The sequence below is a fragment of the Emys orbicularis genome, chromosome 6 (assembly GCF_028017835.1).
Source record: "Emys orbicularis isolate rEmyOrb1 chromosome 6, rEmyOrb1.hap1, whole genome shotgun sequence".
Classification (NCBI taxonomy): domain Eukaryota; kingdom Metazoa; phylum Chordata; order Testudines; family Emydidae; genus Emys; species Emys orbicularis.
This window is the reverse complement of record NC_088688.1, coordinates 11,508,848-11,530,113: the sequence shown is the minus strand read 5'-3', so window position 1 is coordinate 11,530,113 and position 21,266 is coordinate 11,508,848. Positions and strand designations below refer to the sequence as shown.

The following is a 21,266-nucleotide window of genomic DNA, read 5'->3' as shown; positions in this document are numbered from 1 at the left end:
GGGCCACTTATCAAACTGACTCCTTTTAAGCGTCCAAAGTGGGAAAAGTCTAAACATTTATTTTTAAATAACTACAGAGCTTTGATTGTTTATCGGGGGTATTTTCCTTAGATGAAGGTGAAGCTGAGGGAACAACTCCTAAATAGGCGTTTATGTGAGGGAAGTAAACAAAAGTCTGCTGGAGCAATCACTCTCTATGGCTTCTTGGTGAAACTCTCGGTTATATCGCACAGGGCATGTTCCGTGCACCAAGAGAGCCCAAGCAGTTTCTTTGGCTATACCATTGAATGTGCACAAGTGTCTGAGTGTGAGGGAGAAGAGGCGGTGTGTGCACTAACGTGCGTGAGAGCCTACGTCTACACTACAAGCGCTACAGTGATGAAGTGGTGGAAGGGGGTTTTCCCTCGCTTCAGTAAACCCACCCCTTTGAGAGGCGGAAGAATTCTTCCATCAACCTAGCTGTGTCTCTTCCAGGCCCTACATCTCTCGGGAGGAGGGGGGTGATTTTTCACATCCCTGAGCCCCAGCTAAGGTCAATCTATGTTTGAGGTATAGACCAGGCCTGAGTGAGACTGGGCGTGAGCCTGAAGAGGACAGCAAGTGTGAGTGTGGGAGGGGCTGGAAGTGAGTCTGAACATGTGTGCAAATATAAGTGAGAGTGAGAGGTAAATGTAAATATGAGCTATGTAAATGTAAATCCGTGTGTTTGAAGGTGTCCATGCAGGGGGGTGGAGGGTCAGGTGTGCACATGAGAGAGAGACACTGGAGGTTTGTCTCAAAGTGTCAGAGTTTGAGTGAACGTGTGTAAATTGGAGGGGAGGGGCGGGTTTGAGACCGTGAAAATGTGTGAAGAAGAAAGGGGTGGGAGGAGTGCATGAGCACGTGTGTTCAAATGTGTGCACTAGTGAAAGGAAGAAGACACTGCCCATTTGTAACTGGGTGTGCACGCCCAGTATCTAGCATAGCTGCACTGATCTGGAGGACTCAGAGGAAGTAGAAGCAGTGCTTTCAAAATGCAGCCGGCGTATCCTGACATGGCTGAGCTTTTACAAGACGGGACGTGGGAAAAGCCCATCTCCTGTCCGCCTCTCCTCACCAAGCTCTTTCCCCATGATTCTGCAGTGAAAAGCGTGACGGCCGAATCAGCTCCAGGAATCAGGTATCTGGGAGCAGCAGGTCTGAGCTCCTCTCCACTCTGCCCCCAGCTGCCCAGAACTGATTCCAATTACTTCCTGACCAAAGCCAGTTGGCGTCCAATAAACACACAAGCCCGCACGAGGGATATTTTGTTTTGTCATGTTTTCAACAGAGGAGGCTTGTGTTTAAAGGCCCAGGACCCTGAGCTTCAAATCAACGAGGAAACAGAAGGGAAGAGACCAGCTGAAAACATTCAGAGGGAGGCTGCTGGGTAATTTAAATGAAAAACAGCCTCCACATGGATGAGCTGAAGTGGGTGGAGCAAACCCTGGCTCTATAGCCACTAACTTATTCAAATACAGCACAGTCCTTCTCATTCAGCAGTTTGCTTCGGTGAATAGAAACCACCTAAATTGGCAATCGGTATCATTCTCCCCTCACCCCAGGATCATAGAATATCAGGGTTGGAAGGGACCTCAGGAGGTCATCTAGTCAAACCCCCTGCTCAAAGCAGAACCAATCCCCAACTAAATCATACTGATACTTGTTCCTTTAGCAGATAACTGACCACATGCAAAAACGCCAAGCAGCCTTTGGCAGCCTACCTGGACGATAATGGATGGATCTCTGCTGGCCTGTGCAAGTCATGAAAGTGTGGGGGGGAAAGCCCCATTTTTCTCTTGCACAGGAGACACCCATAACGTGGATTAAGGCAGACACTACTCCCTGCTAACAGCAGCACTGGTAAAACTCAAAGGAAGGGCAAGGATGAGTGAATTTTAATCAGCATCATTATAAATCATCCTTCCTTTCCCACATGCCCTATTTTATTTCTGTTTGTTTACTTTTATTGTATTTTGCTCAGCTCCATATAAAGAAACAGGACTGGTCGCTTTCACTTTGTTTATAGATCATTTCACTTTTTGTTTTTTTCACGCGCCAACCCAAGGTCTTCTAATTGGTGTTTCCAACACTGTGCGGGACAGAAAAAATACTAATTTAAATTTACAAAAACATTTTAGAACTATTTGAGACTTGATTCTTCATATTTAGGCCCACACAGGCCTCTTAGGGCAGTGTTGTGCTGGTCTCCCAGTCAGTTTATCCAGCCAGTGGAAGATTCCCCTCATGTTAGTTGATCTGCTGGCACACAGCTGCTGCAGCACACCTCTCCCATCCCCTGGTATAAAGGATAGGTCCTATACCACCACCTTTCCTACACCCTAGTCCTCCCCCACTGCCAAAATGACACCTGGTGTAGGCAGTATAGTTTAGAGCAGCCTCAAGGCTGCTCTGATCTATGCTGGCTTGGTCCCCAGAACAGAACCATCCTCAAGATCAAGGGCCTATAATAGGCTCCTACGTGCCGTGATTCCTTAGCTGTGCCCAGCATCCCTTGGGGGCAGCTGAAAATCTAGCCTTACCATTCTGTGCCGGTAGCATTTCAAACCCACTTTGAACTGATGTAAATGACAATACGAGGCAGTGGAGAATTAGGCCTTTGAGTTCAAATTATTTGACTCTGCCCCTTTAAATTTGCCCTTAATTTGGGGGTTTGGATCAATATCCTTTTCATGCACTCACCCCCACTCCTCCTCCAATCATTTGCTCTTTAAAGGTAGGGAACTGGAGGTGACCATCTATCCATCAAAAAAAAAATTAAAAAGAAGGGGGAGAAGGAGAAGTCCTTCATATAATTGCACCTTAAAAAAAAAATCACGACTTTCTTGAAAGACAAGGGCTTATGCCAACTACATCCAAGTTCAAATCCCAAAAGGAGATGATCATACACACAAGGGGATCCCGAAATGATATGCCCTTCTCAAAGAGAAACAAAGATGCACTGTGAGCAATTTGAGGATCCTGCATGCAAATCAGAAGGGAAAGGAATACAGCACAGGGGTAATTTGACAGGAGAGAGAGAGAGATACTGTGGAGGCTCATGAGAACCTGCAGGGAAAGGGAAGTGTGCAGGCCGCAAGTGTGCCTGCTACTCCAAAGGGAAAAGGATATGAACAAGAGTGACAGGAGCACGTAGGAATTCAAGGAGAAAGTGCCTGCGTGGAGGGTATACAAAGTGAAAGGAAAGCATGCGAATGGAAATTCAGGAGAACGGGGCACTTGATAGGAACTTCCTGATAAAGACAGCCACTCTTGATTTAAAATCAAGATGTATATATGAGAGAATCCGGGGAGCAGAGCTTCCTATGAATGCACACAAGAAATTTTTTACTGCCACTGCTTATATCTCACTGATAAATTGAGTCACCCTTCCTAAGCATAAAAAAAGGAGTTTTCATGCCCCGAGGCAGTGAATTATGCATGTGAGGGGAACTTGAATGGAAGTTTGGCACACTAAGTAACACAACAACAACAAAAATCAAGTGTTTACAGCAATAGAAAAATACAGAGGGCAGCAAACGAAGAAAGAAAAAACCCCCACAGAACTACTTCTCATCTGGGGCTTATTAAACCCTGCGAGACAGGCCTGGAATGTTGATGGATTGCTTCTTAGCATGTGGTGCCATGCTTTTAGTACCCATCAAAGCTGACAGTTTGTTTGCCCACTTCCAAAGGGAAAATGCGCTAGGACTGACTAAAAGATGCAGACTTGCAATGGCCCCGCTGCAGGTGTGGAAGTGAAGGCTTGTGCAGCAAATTCGGCACTTGCAAGGTAGTGGAGTTGTGGCTTATGTTGTGTTTTCTTAATCAGAATCTACCTTAGAGTCACAAGTGGGCTGAGACCCATCTCCCTTTCAACCGGTCTGTGACAGTCACCAGCAGCTAGTTCTTTTAAAGGGAGATCGTCCTCAGCCACCTGTGACAGTTAGGAAGTCCTCTGCAGATACAGAACAGTGGGTGTTGTAAACACCAATGGCTCAGCCCACTCCAACCCAGTGCGGAGAACAGCTGAAATACTACTAAGTATTTACAGAGCAATTTTACAAATTGCTGTACGAATACTAACCAAAATGTAGGAGCCCGGCAAAATGGGCAAGCAACTACCATCAGCCTCCGTTTACAAAGGGGGGAAAAACTTGGCAGAGCTAGGACAGAAAGGAAGAAATTCCTGGATTACAGCCTAAATCTCAAACCATTAGGCCAAGGATTTGCGAATTCTTTTTCATAATGGGAACCACACCCAATAAAATCGTCTCCTGGATTCCCTCCACTCTCATTCATGATCACATAACATCCCCGGGGCAACTGCAGTGATTGTTCACATGGAAAAGCAACAGGAGGAAAGTAGTTAGTGTATGTCTAGCTTCTTTTCATGTAATGTAGCTGCTGGAAACAAAGACTGGAGCACACCTCTCCCTCCCCTGGTAAACAGACAGATCTCCACAGACTCCATTCCACCAAGCACCAGTGGTCCATGGACCACAGTCTGAGAACTGATGCATTAGCCCATACTGCCTTATAAACAGAAGAACACTATACGACTAAGAAATCGGCATAACTCCCTCCCTAAGTGGCCACTGAATAAACACTATTGCCCCAGTTCGCAGCCCTTTTGCATTACTGGCATCACCACTCCTTTGTGTACCCACATGCTGTTACTTAAATTGCTTCCATGTTTTCATTACTTGCCCTCTGTGCTATGTGTATTGAAACTCCTGCAAGCATGCTGAAGAGGTATTTGTAAGCACTGGGGACTAACTGTAGCTGTGGTTTAAATTATTATGCAACAAACCTAAGTGATTTTTCAAGTCCTAATAGAGTTAGCTCCTCCTTGGGGGGCAAAATAAATTCGAGCACTAGTCCTCTAGGTGTGGAACAGCCATTTACACCACTGTCGTTCACATTAAGGGCAATGGATAACCTTAGAAGGGTTTGATTTTTATCGGTAGATATAGATACACGTCAATTACACCACACACGTACAAACCAACCAAAAAAATAATAATCGATAATAATCGACATTCTCAGATAGGCAAAGTAAGAAAAATGCTGCTTGAGAACTTGTAGAGTGCTGCCTTAAACTGTATAGAACGTGTTGTAATGCCGGCGTTAAATAATTTCCCACAACTGTGAACATTTCAGTAGATCAAAATGGGGAAAAAATGCTGACAAATAAACATTGATATTATCTGTCAAAATTATAAAAATAATAAAAATTGAATTCCACCAAGCCTAGCTATGTACAGCCCTTGATCCACGAACATGCCTCACCGGGAGTTCAAAGTAGTGTGTAGCCCTGAATACGGAACTGGGTGATAAACTGGAATAGTGTCACTGCTCCCAATCCAAGGAAAAAAATATAGTGGACCAACATCTCCACTGAGACCAATGGAGTTATGCCTGCAGAAAATTTGGCCCACAGGCTTCACTGTATTGTTCCTGATTGCTACTCTTCTCCCCAGTTGGTGATCTGTTGAGTTTGCTTTTGCTAAAGCAACAAGAGATGAAGCCAGTATAACTGTAGGAATAAATACCACTAAAGCACCACAGATCCCTGGCTGGTTTAAATAGTACAGTCTCTTTCTCACACATAAACAAAGCTGGCAGTACTTCTGTAAGCCAATGCAAAAACTCCCTATATGAGATGCATACTCCTCTACATGGGAAAAACCCACAGAAGGGCAAGAAAGCCTCAGCTCTGGTTCAAGTCAAGTTTCAACTTGCAGTTTCCTCCTAACCTCAAATTAACTGTATTTTCACAAAAAAATTCTGTGTAACCCTCATGACACGCACATCAGCCGTTCAGCAACCACATGATTTTACCGTTGCACCCTTTGACCTCCCTTCTCCTTACCTGACCCGGGCAAGGTCTGTCATCGTCTCCTGTTACAACTTGCCTTCATTTAGGGCCTGATTCTGCAAGCTGGTTGGTGAGCAGCACTTACTCACGTGAGTAATCCTATTGGCTTCATGGTTTCAAGATCGAGCCCTGCAGACTGCTAGCTCTTCTGGGGCAGGGGCATTTGGCTGTGAAAATCATCAAAGCTACCACATTGTCCTCTTTTAAATCCCTCTCCACGCTTCTTCATGGAAACTCCAACTGGACAACGGTTAGGCAGCTGGTGCACTGTGAGCCCCATTTATTATGCTAATCGTAATCACCTCACCCTTATCTTGTGCTCCCTATCTGTGGATTGTATCCACCTGTTGTCTCTTGCCATATATTTAGATTACCCTGCCACAAAGAGCGTACAGTCTTTTTGTTATATGGGTGTTCAGTGCCTAGCACAAAGGGGCTCCGATCCCTGATGGAAGCATCTATGTGCTACAGAAATGCTTGGTGTCACGGACTTAAAAGTCACATTCTCTGCCCACACACCAGCAAAAAGCTGCTGAGATCCATATCTTTGAATCTCCTGACCTTTGCATGAGTCAAATCTCATCCTTAAAGTTGCAGTCCTGTAGGCGTTTTGCATGTCACTTCCACAACTATTGTTTGTTGACTTTTAAAAAAAAAAACCAACAACCACTTTAGTCGGATGGCCATGCAGGCAGCTAATCACACTATGATGCTAGTACCTTTAATTTGGCCCTGATTTCCAATAAAAACCCTGGAAGTTCTTCTTGATCCATATACGTCACTATAGTCAGTGTGTGTTCTTATCAGTATGGTTCCAAAATCATATGCGTTTGTTTGGACACACAACCATTAACAGCCAGATTGTGATACCGTTATTAATGTTGGCTTCTATTTCACACAACAAACACTCCCATTGAAATCAACCGGACTTCTTGTGGAGTAGGCTGTTACTCAGTGCGAGTAAGGATATTAGTATCTGGGCCTAAGCATTTATTTACTTTACTTTAGTGGATATCCAGATATCTGGAAATCCGCATCATAGTGGATAAATGGTCCAAAGAAATCACTTCACTGAGTTAAAAGTAACGTATTTCACCCACATGCAGTATGTTATTCACTGGGATCCAGAGAAAAATTCTCCTTGCTTTCAGTCCTCATGAGTTCACACTCCTTAAGATTCACTTTGGCTAAACCAGCACAGGATCATGCATTTCCACCCAATGTAAAGAATAAGAAATCTCAGCCCAAAGGGTATTTCAAGACTATGATAAGCGCCTGGAAGAAAATGGGGCTAATAATGGAGGTATCTTCTCAACCATAACTGTAATGTTGATTACAGCCCGCACAATGCTGTAATCGAGAGTAATGGAGCCATTAGCCCCGTATATAGGTACGAGCGCATTTGTTCTCTGCACACATACCTGTATTTGACAATGCAATCAAAAGCTTACAAAACAAAGGGATTGAGCAGTTGTGCTCAGACACGTAGCGGTTAGAAATGGGGGGCATCGTTTATCAGTCATTTAATTAATAATCTTAATTCTCAACTACATACAAAACAGAAAAGGCCTTTGAAGGATCAGGATTTTGACCTCCTCAGCACTGGCTATTATAAAGGACAATTCAAGATCATCTTCATATTGTACATGGGACTGCTGGACTGCCCCTGGTTTGTATCAGCTCCGTGTTAACCAAGCAGAGCTTGGCAAATTGGGTGAAGGTTATTTCTTGTGCGCGCACACACACACACACACACACACACACACACACACACACACACACACACCGGAAACCTTTTGTTCTCAGCTGATTAGTCTAGCCTCTCCGTGACCTTTAGAAGCGCAACTGGTTCCGGGCTGCGTGAACTCAGGCAACCAACCACAGCACAGAGGTGCAGGTTACCCAGGTTAGTCCCACTCCCAGGAGTTCCCAGCAAAGCAGATGGTCCCCCCATACAGCGAGCAGGAACAGGAAAACCCATTGTGTTCCAAATCTGTTTTGGTAACAGGGCTGGTTCTTATTATTTCTGCAAAAGCAGAGTCCAATACCCAGGGCCAAATCCTGCCCTCAGAGGCATGCGGCTGGCTCCCAACACCTTCCCAAGAGGGCTGGGGGCATGGCCTAGTGGGAGTTGCATGCATGCACCCGTGGGCAGAATTTGGTCCTCATTGTTCAGAATGTCTGATCAGATTATCTCACTCAGTCCATGCAGCACAGTCTTGTGTAAAAACAGGCAAAGGGGACCAGGGAGAGGCGGGAAACAGCTCAGTTCATCAGCTGTGAACAGCTAATAAAGAGGAAAAATAAATAAGAGGCCACTTGAAAGCACTGGTGTCCTTACCTTCTTTTTGGAGTGCCCTCTGTCCTCCTCTTTAGCTGCTTTGCTATTTTTCCCACCTCGGGAGAGTTTCTGCTCGCCAGACTGCTTGATGGTGATTTTGATCTCAGGTGGGCAGATATAGTTCTCCAGGTTTTTAGGGGGCTTCTTGGCTCTCTTAGTGGTCTGGATTTTCAGCTTCAGGCTCCCCTCTGTAAAGTTAGCCTCCTTGATTGAAAACTCCTGCTCCTCCAGGCCATCTCCTGCCACCCATTTCTCGCTGTCTGCATTGGAAGTGGAATCCACATCTCTCCCAGAACCCAATTCATCCTCTTCTTCTGGCTCCAGTCGTTCTCCGCTCACTGGGATCCCTTTCCCGGAGCCTGAAGCAGGCAACATGGTCTCCCCCGTGCAGCTAGAAGCAGGTGGAGGCTTCGCAGAGGAAACCGTGGCCGGCAGGAAATCCGCCTCACCTCCCCTTTGCCGGGAGCTGCCTAGGGTCTCCCTTGCCTCCATGGCAATCTCACAATGCACTGGAGTTTTATAAGAGGGAAAGGGGGGAGGGGAAGGTGATGAGGAGAAAAGGGGGGAGAGGGGGGAACCCCAGGAACTGAATGGTAACTGTCTGTAAAATTTAAAGTCCCAATAGTCCGGACACTGGAAGGAGCTCAGAAGTGATCAAAGCCGCAACTGTTGAAAGAAGAGAGAAGAAAAAGGAAGTCAGCACTCACGCATGTGTCAAAGTGCAACTGTAGGACTGACTGAAACAGAGCACAACTGGGCTTCCCCAAGATGGGTCCAATCCAGCACAGCACTGCACACCTGCTGCAAGGTCCTGAGCGCCTTCAGTGAAGCACAAGGGATTTGACAGCACTCAGAACCAGCCAGAACTTGGGCCTAAAATACTAGGGGACAACCAACCAACAAACAATGACAATGTGCACCCCAATAAGATCGACTGGATAATGAAACATACACACACACAGATAAACATACGTACATCTACACTCTACTTAAGCTGCTTAGATTTGGGATTCATTTGCACCAGATCAAGCTGGAACTGCATCGAGGGTGAAGTTCCACTACTGCTTAGGGCCCTGGAGGAAACCTGGAGGCCAACATTTTCAAAAGTGACTTGTCACTTCACATACCTCCGTTTTTGGATGCCCAACCTGAGAGTGCTGATTTTCAGAAAGCCCCCAACCTTTGAAAATCAGGCCCCCTTTAAGGTGCCTCAAGTTGGAAACCCCAGAAATGGAAGCACCCATTATCTAATCCCTTTTGAACATCTTGACCGGACGGACAGGAGAAGCTATAGAGTTTCAATTGAGATAAAGCAAAAAAATAGGCATGTTTCACGCAGAGTTATATAAAAACCAAGACAAACACCAAACATCCAGTGAACAATATTCTAGGGAACCACCTACATACAAAATCTTAAAGCAAATAAGGATTTCCCAACCCACCCAAGCAACAAACTGTAGAGGCAACCCTGGGAAATAGTAGTTTGGCCAGTCATCAGTACATGTCCCCTTGTATATTGCTCTGTAACACCATGTCGTTCTAGAACACAGCTCGGCACAAGAAATCAGATAAGCTCTCTGTGACGTTGTGCAGTCTATATGGTTTTATAAAAACTTGATAATAAGTCAATATAATGTAACTGGGATAGTTTTAGAAAAATTTGACAATAAGTGAATATAATGCAGCAGGGGTAGTCTTTGCACATTAGGTGGCAGCTCCCAAGGGGGTTTCTGTGATCCAACCCGTCACAGTGGCGTAGTCGAGCAGGATCTGTGCACAGTTGATTGCTTTGAGATACTGGTAGTGATTTTAAGTGAGTTTTAAGTGTGGTGGCTGGAGAACAGACAAAGTGGTTACTGGTTTGTTATTTTCTGTTTGCTTATTTCGGGAAAGGGAAGTAGGGACAGAAAAGGAAGCAAAATAAGTAAGAATGAAGATCAAAAGAAGCTAAAACTACACAAGTTGCAAATTGCCCAGAAAGACTGAACAATGGGCGCTGGGAATGTCTCTGTTAACTAAGAAGCCCCTGAGCTGAGTGCATCTCAGTTTCAGTGAACTGCAGATGGGTGTGGCCCAACCTCTGTCTGTGCTGAAGCTGACTGAAGTGTCTAACTTAGCAAGACAGGAGTGGAGGGGTGCCTGTTCTGGCAGGAGGGTGTTCTCTGTGGTATCCCAGCTCATCGAGTGGTGGTCTCAAGGGAAGACAAATGGAAACTGATGTACAATTTGCCTGGGAAAAGACTGGCCTGGAAAAAGAAAAGGCTGCCCACCAACCTGGACTTAAGAGACAAAGCAATTAAGACCCAGAAGCATGACCTGGCTGTAATGGAGTGGAAGAGGTGCACAGAGACATGTATCCTGGAGCTGGAAGTTGGGGTCCTGGTGACTGCTGCGGTGGGAACAAACCCCAAGGACTCTAGCTGGAAGCAAACCCAACCTGAGTGAAAGGGGGGGGATTTTGCTGGCCAGCGAAAGGTCCCTCATAGCTGGTAGCTGTGAGCCTACAGCTGGATCAGGGTCTCTTTCCCTTTTGGGGGACACAGGAGTGTCTGCCCCATAGGGGAGCCCAAAAACGAATTTTAGGTATACTGCCTCCGCCATGGTCAGTGTCCAAGTCTCTGGCAGTAAGTTCAGGAGGAGGGTGTGACGTTGTGCAGTCTATATGGTTTTATAAAAACTTGATAATAAGTCAATATAATGTAACTGGGATAGTTTTAGAAAAATTTGACAATAAGTGAATATAATGCAGCAGGGGTAGTCTTTGCACATTAGGTGGCAGCTCCCAAGGGGGTTTCTGTGATCCAACCCGTCACACTCTCCTGTGGGGACTGCAGTTTGCATGGCTCTCTACTTTCCACTTTTTAAAGTTCTTCAGATGACCTTAAAGTCCAGGGGAAACGATCCTGCGCACGCACCCTTTACTCAGATTTCCATTGGAATACCGCCAGAGGTCACTGATCTAACCTTGGCCTGTGACGGTAGTGGTGAAAAGTCCTTACCGTCCTACAGCTAAATGATGTGGTGACTTGAGTACAGTTCCTAGTAGACCGATATCCACATGAAAGCACCATCAATAACACTAGCTGGCTTCCTTTTTGGCAGAGGAACTAAGAGCTGTGTAACTCACAGAGACTGAGCTATCAGCTGGCTCTAGAAGTGGTTTCTCTGGCTCATGATAGAGGTACATTGGCAGAGCATATGGAGACATTTGTGCTCAAGTTACATCTCTTCTGTGGATAAAGATGGGACCATCATGTCCGGAGCAATTGAGCCCACCCTTCCCATAAGCACTAAGTTGAAAGGTATCCCACCTATGCAAAGGGAATAACAACCCCTCACTCAAAGGGTTTTTTGGAGGATTAATTACCGTATATACTCGTTCATAAGTCGAATATTTTTGGTAAAAATGTGACGCATCAAAGAGCGGGGGTCAGCTTATAAACGGGTCTACACCAACATTCGATGATTTTAAACTCTGTGGAATCATTGAATTGAATATCTAATACATTGTCATTTTGTTTACCTGGAGCGTCTGCAGGCATGGAGCCCCTCAGCTCCCTGTGGCCGTGGTTTGCCGTTCCCAGCCAATGGGAGCTGCGGGAAGTGCCACTTCCCGCAGCTCCCACTTCCCGCAGCTCCCATTGGCTGGGAACGGCAAACCATGACCACAGGAAGCTGAGGGGCTCCATGCCTGCAGACACTCCAAGTAAACAAAATTTCTCGACCCGCCAGCGGCTTACCCTGATGGGCCAGGAGCCAAAGTTTGCCAACCCCTGAAATATATGGTCAGCTTATGAAATGGTCATACAGTTTTTGCTATTTTTACCTAACCATCTTGGGGGGTCGGCTTATAAATGAACGGGCTAATGAACGAGTATATACTGTAGTTAATGCCTGTACATTGCTTTGAACATGGGGAGGTTTCGCTTAACACTAGCTAATATAATTATTAGTTTAAATAGGGGACATATCACACCTGCCTGACTGTTTTGATTATGCAGGTGTAACCCACTCTTGGAGTTTGCCAGCTCCTAGAATGCTGGACTGAGCCACTAAGGGGGTCCTACCCTCTGGACCCTGACAATAATGGCTACCGGAGTGCTCTGACACCATTTCCCAACATGCTTGGAGACAGGGGCAGGGAGAGGGGAATTAGAAACTCCTGCTGAGGCCAATAGGCTGCTGCATGGGGGGAATATGGGTAAAAGATGAGCCAGGGCTGCTCAGCCCTCAATGAAAGGATGTAGCCTGACTCAGAGACACAGACTCTCGGTTTAGTTTCAGCGTTGGGTCTGGGAGCTGAGAGAGAAGCCAAACAGCGCAGGGAGCCTCTGGTTCACTCCCCCCTCCCCAGTGCCATAAAGGGGTCTTTGAACTGCAGCAGGAAAGTCGCACGGACCAGGCAGTGACAACTCCGCAGAGACGACCAGACTGGCAGAGATCCAAGCCGGCACTGGCTACCAAGAGCCAGGTGAGACCCCCACAGGACTGAAGACCAGGGAGCCAGGAGAGGACCCTGTCCCACCCAGGCGAAGACACTGTTAGAGGACCCCTTTTATTTTTGTTTCAGCCAGCCAACATCTGCAGCACTGCAGCACTCACCTCCGGACTCAGCCTCTGGGTACCATCCGCTTGAAGAGGTGCCAGGGAGGGAGCTGGGGGTTGGGAAGAGCTGGGAGTGTTGGGAGGTGGGAAATGTGTTGATGTTTAGTTTTCTTCGTTAACTCTAACCCTTTTCTTCCCCGGATCCCATCTTCCTGCTCCCAATAAAGTCCCTCTGTGTTATGTTGTTATTTTGGGGGGGGTCATTTCTTTGCTGGGTTTGTGTTGCTGGGTTTACTGTTTCCAGCGTGCTGCGTTTTATACTCCTTGCCAGCAGTGGTAGCAATATTGTGACTTGAGCACAGTGAGGAATCACCTTGGGTGGAGGCACCAGGTGTCACAAAAACAATTGCACCCAGGACCCAACCCCCGCAAAGAGAAGGGAGCAGCCCCTGCAGGTAGCAAGCACCAGGGAGGAGGTTTGAGCCCTACCTCGGAGGAAAGGGTACAAATGTAACTGCTCCACCCAGTTAACTGACCTGGCCCCTTGCCATGTTTTGTGCCCAAATAGATGATGGCATCAGGGTCAGGGATATCTTCCATTTCCATCCATGCCAATCAAATAACGCTCCTTATTTATCCGACATTTTGCATTGTTACTTTCCTTACAGAGGAACACACCGTTCCCACCAGAGTACTGAAATAAACATAAGACGTTAACGTTCTGCTGTGCAGCATTCCTGCAAGTTACTGCTTTGGTATGCATGCAAGTGCAATGGGCACTCTGTACCGGACCTCCACCCACAGGACATTAACCCCTTCCCGTGCTGGTAGAAAGAGCAAGCAGTTTCTTGCAGAGACAAGAAGGGCACCAGGATGTGCCACTTCCACTGGGCAGCAATGGAGGCCGCTTCCGTCTGCAGAGAAGCAGCTACAGCATCCAACCCATCAACAAAAAGTGAACTAGATTTGAACATCATTTCAAAACAGGGCCCAGAACAAAACCCTGAACCCGAACTCTGGGAAGTTCATATAGAGATTGGAATTTCTCTCTACGTGGCTAGGGACTGACCAAAACCTAGGCTCCTACCCCAAACTTTGCATCTGGATCCCATCTACGTGTCTGACTCTGATCTAAGTTACATCAACGTAAATCAGGAGTAGCTGAATAAAGTCATCTGTGCTGCATTCACACCAGATGGGTGTAAATTGGGTCAGATTAGGTCCTAAGAATCTTGGCGTCATCTTGTGTTAGAATCTGCAAACCATGATATCAACAGACCTGCAGCAATAAACAAACAATGATGCACTATATCTCTGTACAGGAATTAAATGGGTCATTGGTTAAGGTAGCTCATTATTCTGCATCAGGGTTCATAGTTAAATGACTTGGGCAATGGGACATTATACTTGTCTTTCTTGTTTGGGCAGACTACACATGCTTTGACTAGTTAGGAAACCTCAGTTCAACCTCCTGAATAAGCAGTCTCCTGGGTAGTTCCCCACCTCTATTCTTTTCCCCAGCTTCAGGCATGCCAGTGCTGTGAGAACTATTTCACATTTTAAAGCACTAGGCATGAAGACAACACTAGACATGCTAATGGCAGATACCACAGGAATAAGTCACTCAGTAGGAGCAATGTTATTTCTACCAACATGACAATACCCTTTTGTTAGTGTATCCCTAAAGCCTCACCCACAAAGATACGAGGTTATGGGCATCTTTGGAGATGAAGAAAATGAAATTAGTGATCAATAAGAAAAGCTTTAGACAACTTCTGTTTTCTTCATAGTTATAAAGTCAAACTCCAAACCAAATCCTGGGTCCGAATATTGGGAAAGTTTCGTCCCTGATTCAGATATCGTGGCTGGGGACTGACTCTAGTCATTTTGCATTGTCACCTGGCTCTGCTGTTCCAGGTTTCATCAGGGACTGCAAGTGAAAGTGCCAGAATAAAGCAAGAAAGGTTCTTCTGGCCCAACTGGCTGTGTGGAGAGCTGGAATTCTAGTGGGAAAGTTTAATTTACCTATTTTACAGGTCCAAAGGGCTGGGCTAATTCAGTCTTTTAAATGTTTACCCAAACTAACCTTCCAGATCTTTTGAGATTTACAGTGTTAGGTGATGGTCAATAACCTACTACAGGTGCATCTCATACTCTGAAATAAATTCCCAGCAGAAAGTGTAACCACTAGCAAGCCTTGATTTTGAGGAAAGATAATTCACAGGTGAATGAGATGAGTTTCAGAGAATTTAGCATTAGTTCTTAATTAGGGAGTTTTTCCATAGTTCAGCTGATAAATGCAGATGAAGGAACAAATTCTATGTGCTAAATTCTGTTTATGGATGTTCATATCCACTTCAATGGGATTCATATGTACATATCTAAGAGCAGGATTTGACCCTAAGAGTTGTGAGTTCAAAAGCTTGTTCTGGAACTTGGACATCCTAGACCTCTACAACAATAGGATATGTGTTTGTTTCCTTCTGTTGCTTCAAGCAGCTACACAAACTCTCCAGTGTGGAAATGCCAGAACGGTGAACTGATTAAGCAGAACATTTGCTAATGACTGAAACAGCATCCACGCACTAGATGCTTGTGGGGGAGAAGTGCTACAGAATTTTGGATTCTACGTGTAAGGAGGTGCCAACTCTGTGCTCTCTTTGCTCTTTACACAATAATAACTATATAAAGAAACCAGACAGGAACAGCCACATCCCAAATACTTGTCTTTACTAAAGATACACAAACATGCCTCATACAAACTGCTACTCTGGCTGATTTCTTGCAGCTTTTAAAACACAGCGAGCACCTCTAGATGGCTCTCAAACTATTTAAAGGGATATTCCTCTAAGCCTAAACACTACAATACACAAATTGAAGTCATTATTGCAGCTACTAAAGCTTCTCTTTTCATTCATATAGCTCAAAGTGCCTTACAAAGAAAGTAAATACAATTAACCCTATTTACATATGGGGAAACTGAGGCACGGACAGGGGACATGTCTTGCTCGAGGTCAGCGGTGGAGTCAAACTAAAGCCCCCATCTGACCCCACTCTGGTGCCATAGCCACTGGACCACTCTTTCCCCATGTGAGATACACTTGCTATTTAACAGCAAAATCCCTAACCACTGATAAAACAACAAAAACCCAGGAAGCTTCTCCACTTCATCCATTTAAAATTGCACAAAGCACTGGGGAATACACAACAGTATTTGACAATCATGTATCACCTTTCATTCCAAATGATTCCAAGCTACTTCACCAATTATATACCACCACTGAAATGCAGCTACCTCTGGGGTGGAGGCCACCAGACAACATACAGTACACTCAGGGGAAAGTTTTGGCCAAAGACACTTGAAAAGTGTCAATTAATCTGCAGTATCCACATGGGGCAGCAGGAGCTTGGGTTTTAAAGTCTCATAAAAAAAGTTTAAAAGTTTTGCTGGCATAGTTATAGTGGTTGGAGTGGGGGGAAAAAATCACACCCCAACCACAGCAAAAACCGTAGTGTAGATGCAGGGATACTGACAAAACAGTCCTGTCCGCATGTATAGCTTATCTCATATATGGAACTGGGATAGGCTATGCTGCCAAAGGAATTCTTCTATACATTGCATCGACTCAGGGTCAGTTTGCCAGTATAGCTATACCAGCAAACCCTTTCTAGTGTCGGCAAGGCCTGACATACAGGAAGCTGCATGGCCCTCAGTTTATCTACTTTGGGAAAACAAAGAAGTCTCTCCCAATTCCACTAATTTCAAAATGTCTAGGAATTTCATACATGATGTTCAGACCACTAAGGGTATGTCTACACAGGGATAAAAACCTATGACTGGCCTGGGTCAGTGGACCAGGGCTCAGGCTCCGGGGCTGAAAAATTGCTGTGTAGACGTTTGGGCGTGAGCTGAAGCCCAGGCTCTGGGACTCTGCGAGGGTGGAGAGTCCCAGAGCTCAGTCTCCAGTCCGAGCCTGAACATTTACGCAGTGATTTTTAGCCCAGCAGCCCGAGTCAACTGAGCTGGGCCAGCTGTGACCATGCCACAGGGCTTTTATCCACCTATAGACATGCCCTGAGTTATCGCCTCTGGCCACAGAACTCTAAAGAGACCTAGTCGGCATTGGCAGGGCACTGGAAAAGGCACCATGACAGCTCTTTTCCATCTCTGCGACGGGTTCTACAATAAACATCCTTCTGCCCTTCACCTGTGTTGGGCCTATCACCTCCATCACAGGAACAAGGGGGAGGAAGACGTCCCTTTCAAGCTAAACCAACCCACAGAATCAATAAATGAGGGACCGTAGAGGTCTTGGTGATGTACTTTTCCTACAACTCTTCAAAGTTTGACACTTAATCTGGTTGGTTGGTTGTTTTAATATAGAACAAAGGTTCCTACATGCCTGTGGAGGCACTTTTAAATATTTTGTATATCTAAACAAACACAGATGAAGAATCAAATCCGCAGGAGATATAAATAAGGCACAGCTCCAGGGAAGCCAGTGGCTCTGTTGGTTTACTAGTGCCAAGCATCTGGTCAACAAACAATAAATGTAACCTTCACTCGTTTTCACTGGACTCCTACAATCTAAAATCTAACTCTGTTCCAAACCTTTCATCATTTTATTGGTGCTCAATAAAGTGCAAGGCAAGTAGGAATCAGGACGTCCCATAAAGCGATGTTCAACAGCCAAATGTCAGAAAGGCTGGGGATGGACTAGGTAACCCGCTGTCTAGAAGTATCTTGCAACCATGTGATTCTGCAGATAGCTGTGTACACACACACACACACACAGATAAAGACAAACAGAAATGAAGGTCCATGCGCATCCATAATTATACAGGCATGTAGGTGTACTACACACATATGTATCTGTCTCTTCAACATAGAGACATTAAATGGTAGATTATGGAATCATATTTGATTCCATAATTAGGTTTGAGGTTCCATAATTCGATCAGATTGGTACCTTTCTATGTAAGTACCTATCAGAGGAGCGCTGAAGGGAGGGCCAACTGAATGATCAAACAACTGACTCCACCATAAATCACAATGCCCATAAAAGACATACTGCCCACGGTGCTGCTGCGGCAACAGCAGAAACCACAGACAAGTGTTGAGCAGTGAATGTCCGGGGACAACCCCTGATGCCCATACCCAAGGTGGGGTTCTGAGCCTGCACAGCAACAGACTTGCAGGAGTTCCCCGTTTGCACATGCATGTTGAAGACTAGTTGTGTCTAAGGGTACGTCTACACTTACCGGAGGGTCCGGCGGCAGGCAATCGATGTTCTGGGATCGATTTATCGCGTCTGGTTTAGACGCGATAAATCGATCCCGGATCGATCCCGGAAGTGCTCGCCGTCGACGCCGGTACTCCAGCTCGGCGAGAGGAGTACGCGGCATCGACGGGGGAGCCTGCCTGCCGCGTCTGGACCCGCGGTAAGTTCGGACTAAGGTACTTCGAATTCAGCTACGTTATTAACGTAGCTGAATTTGCGTACCTTAGTCCGAAGTGGGGGCTTAGTGGGGACCAGGCCTAAGTGGGATGCACTTAAAATTACATGAATATTTTTTCATGCACACAATTGAAACCTAGTGATTATTTGCACTTCCTTCCTTTCTCCCACACACTCACCACCGAACTCGGAGCGATGTGCCTCACCATCCCTAGCAAGCCATCAAGCAACATCTCTCCCATCCCCAAGTGCCTGTCACAAAGGGGCAAATTCTTCACTGACTTATACTCTGTGACAGGGACGGCTCTGTGTGTTTTGCCGCCCCAAGCACGGCAGTCAGGCCGCCTTCGGTGGCATGCCTGCGGGCGGTCCGCTGGTCACACAGATCCGGCGGCGTTTCTGCGGGTGCTCTTCCGGTCCCGCGCCTTCCACGTACCCGCCGCCGAATTGCCACCGAAGCCACAGGACCGGCGGACCTCCCGCAGGCATGCCGCCGAAGGCAGCCTGACTGCTGCCCTCACGGCGACCGGCACGCCGCCCCCCGCAGCTTGCCGCCCCAGGCACACGCTTGTTGCGCTGGTTAAAACTGCTGTTGTTAAAACTGGTGTAAATGAACTTTCATTAGATTCACACCTGTGCATCTAAGGGCAGAATTTGACCCACATCTCCCCAGTGAAGGCCATGTGTTGCCCAATCCTCTGATTTGTATTACAATCGCACCTGGAGGGCCAGACGGAGATCACAGCAAGGCACAGTACAAACACAGCGGGAGATAATCCCTGCCCCAAGCGGCTTACACACTAGACAAGTCAAGAGGTGAATGATTTGCCCAAGATCACACAGCAAGTCAGCAGCAGAGCTGGGAACAGAACGCAGCTCTCCTGACTCCCAGGCCACTGACCTCTCCCCTGGACCGCGCTGCACAGAGTATAACGCACCGTAGCAATAGACATCATGATCCAGGGTCCAATGCAGAGCACAGTGTGGTCTATAGTAGTATGACCCACCACAGGAAACAAGCTATTTCTATAATACGAGCAGCAAGCTATTTGGGGGCCAGCAGCAACCTGACCTGAGGAGGGTACTCTGGATAGCTGCTTAGCCTAGATGATCACAATGGTCTCTTCTGGCCTTGGAATCTGTACTGGAAGTATTCACAGCTACTACAAATGGAAAATGTATAGTATTTAGAAAAAGGATATAGAAGTAGAGGCCAACAATGGAGAACAAACTCCACGCAATTCCATCAGTTCCATCTTACCAAACTTCCCTAGTCTGACCTGGCTCTTGGAAGTCTGCCATCCAGCACGGTAGCCTGATTCTAGCACAGACGTGGTAGCGCTCTCTTTCTCTCCCTCTGATCAAACATTCCGGCTGCACCCAGAAACTTGCTGAAAATGATTCCTCTGCATAAATCATTAACGAGGGCTTTGGTTGTATTTATAGCTGCTACCACACTTTTTTTTTTTTGAGGGGGAGGGCAGAAGGGGTTGTGTGTGTTTTTGTTTTTTGTTTTTCCCTGATGCAAATGCCAGGGAGTCCAGCACTCCCTCTTTCAGGGCAAAAAATGTGCATTTGATAGGGGATGCACAATGACTGGGCTAGGTACCCTTGCCACAACCCCGAAACGACGGCACAAGGATGCACAACAAGAAGACTGCAATCCAGTGTCCCTCCTTCACCTTGGCTACATGCTGTCCAAAGAGTCTCATGTGACCAAACTTTGTTTATTTCAAACAAGATCATGCCTATGGAAGGTTGGATTTTGGGGGGAGCTTATCACAATGTAGTTTTGTTATTAAAGCCCTGACAATGACCCAGATTCTCAAAGATCTTTACGCACTTAGCGCCCATTGATTTCAACAAGAGCTAGGCACCTGGATACCTTGGAGGACCAAAGTAGTTGGCGCTGTACAACACACATATAAGGACTGTCCTTGCACCAAAGAGCCTACAGTGTCAAGGAGCATCTGAGATATGCTGGGACACCAAGAGGAAAGTGTTAATTTGGAACGTAGATGGCGGTAGTTTAGTTTTGCTTCTTTTCGTTATCCTCTTCTAAAGAGCTGGAGCAGAGAGGGCCTTTGATTGACATTGATTAGAGTTGAGGGGAGCTGGTGCATTGGAACTGGGAGGTCACAGCTTGGAGGTGTGATTCTGAGTGTGAGTAGATAGATTCAGGCTGGTGCGCTAAAACTAGCAAGGTTGACATTGCAGCCCAGCGGTGGCTTGCACTAGCCACCCAAACTCGGACCTAAAGGGCTGGGTGGGCTTGGACTCAGCTAGTCGCTGCACCACGACTCCTCAAAGCAGCTATTTCCCTGTTGAATTGCGTCTCCACACCTGTGTCCATTGGGGAGGAAGGCAAGGCCGAGACAGCACCAGCGTTACCATAGTTAAAGACCAAATGCTGCCCTCAGTTACTCCCCTGTAATCCTACTGTCTTCAGTGAAGTCTGACAGACGAAGCTGGAGGCAGAATTTGGCTCCATATATACATGCACAAGGGCAAAGTTAAGATTATCCATTCCTCTTTAATATGCAGATATTCTGACATTTGTGTGCTTTCAGTTGCATCACTGCCATTTCTTGCATATAATTTCCCGAGTTTTTTTACTTTAAAAGAATTCCCGGGTCTGTAACTAACACTGTCCATGTGCTGAGGCACAATAGAACCTGCAAATATCATGAAGGCCACACTTTAAAACTTACAAGGTGCTAGTTAATCAGAGGCAGGCTATAGTCCATTGATACTGCAGCCCAAGTACAAATACGGTACAAAGTTGCTAGAATGTACCCTTAGAATGGCCTAATCTAATCCCAAATCAACAGAAAGACTCCCATTAACCTCAATAAGTGTTTTATTAGACCCTAAATGTATATGGACCAAGATAGTTCCAGAGATTGCTGATTGAAACATCCATAGGTATTAAGTGAGACTGTCTGTGTTAATCAGTAGTACAGCATTTCTATATATATATATATTTTAGCAGGGCCCCGATTAAGAATAAACCAACTTTCTT

General features: G+C 46.1%; 1 protein-coding gene across 2 annotated transcripts in view; it reads right to left on the bottom strand.

Annotated features, from left to right (window-relative positions):
• Nucleotides 1-8,732, bottom strand: part of SETBP1 (SET binding protein 1) — a 306,763-nt gene extending 298,031 nt beyond the window's left edge. For both annotated transcript variants that reach the window (XM_065406939.1, XM_065406941.1), the window contains exons 1-2: nucleotides 8,241-8,732; nucleotides 8,162-8,186 (exon numbers count right to left, since the gene is read on the bottom strand). In XM_065406939.1, coding sequence (XP_065263011.1) covers nucleotides 8,162-8,186; nucleotides 8,241-8,732 — 517 coding nt within the window. The remainder of the gene's footprint in view (nucleotides 1-8,161; nucleotides 8,187-8,240) is intronic.
• Between the last annotated feature and the right edge of the window lie 12,534 nt (nucleotides 8,733-21,266).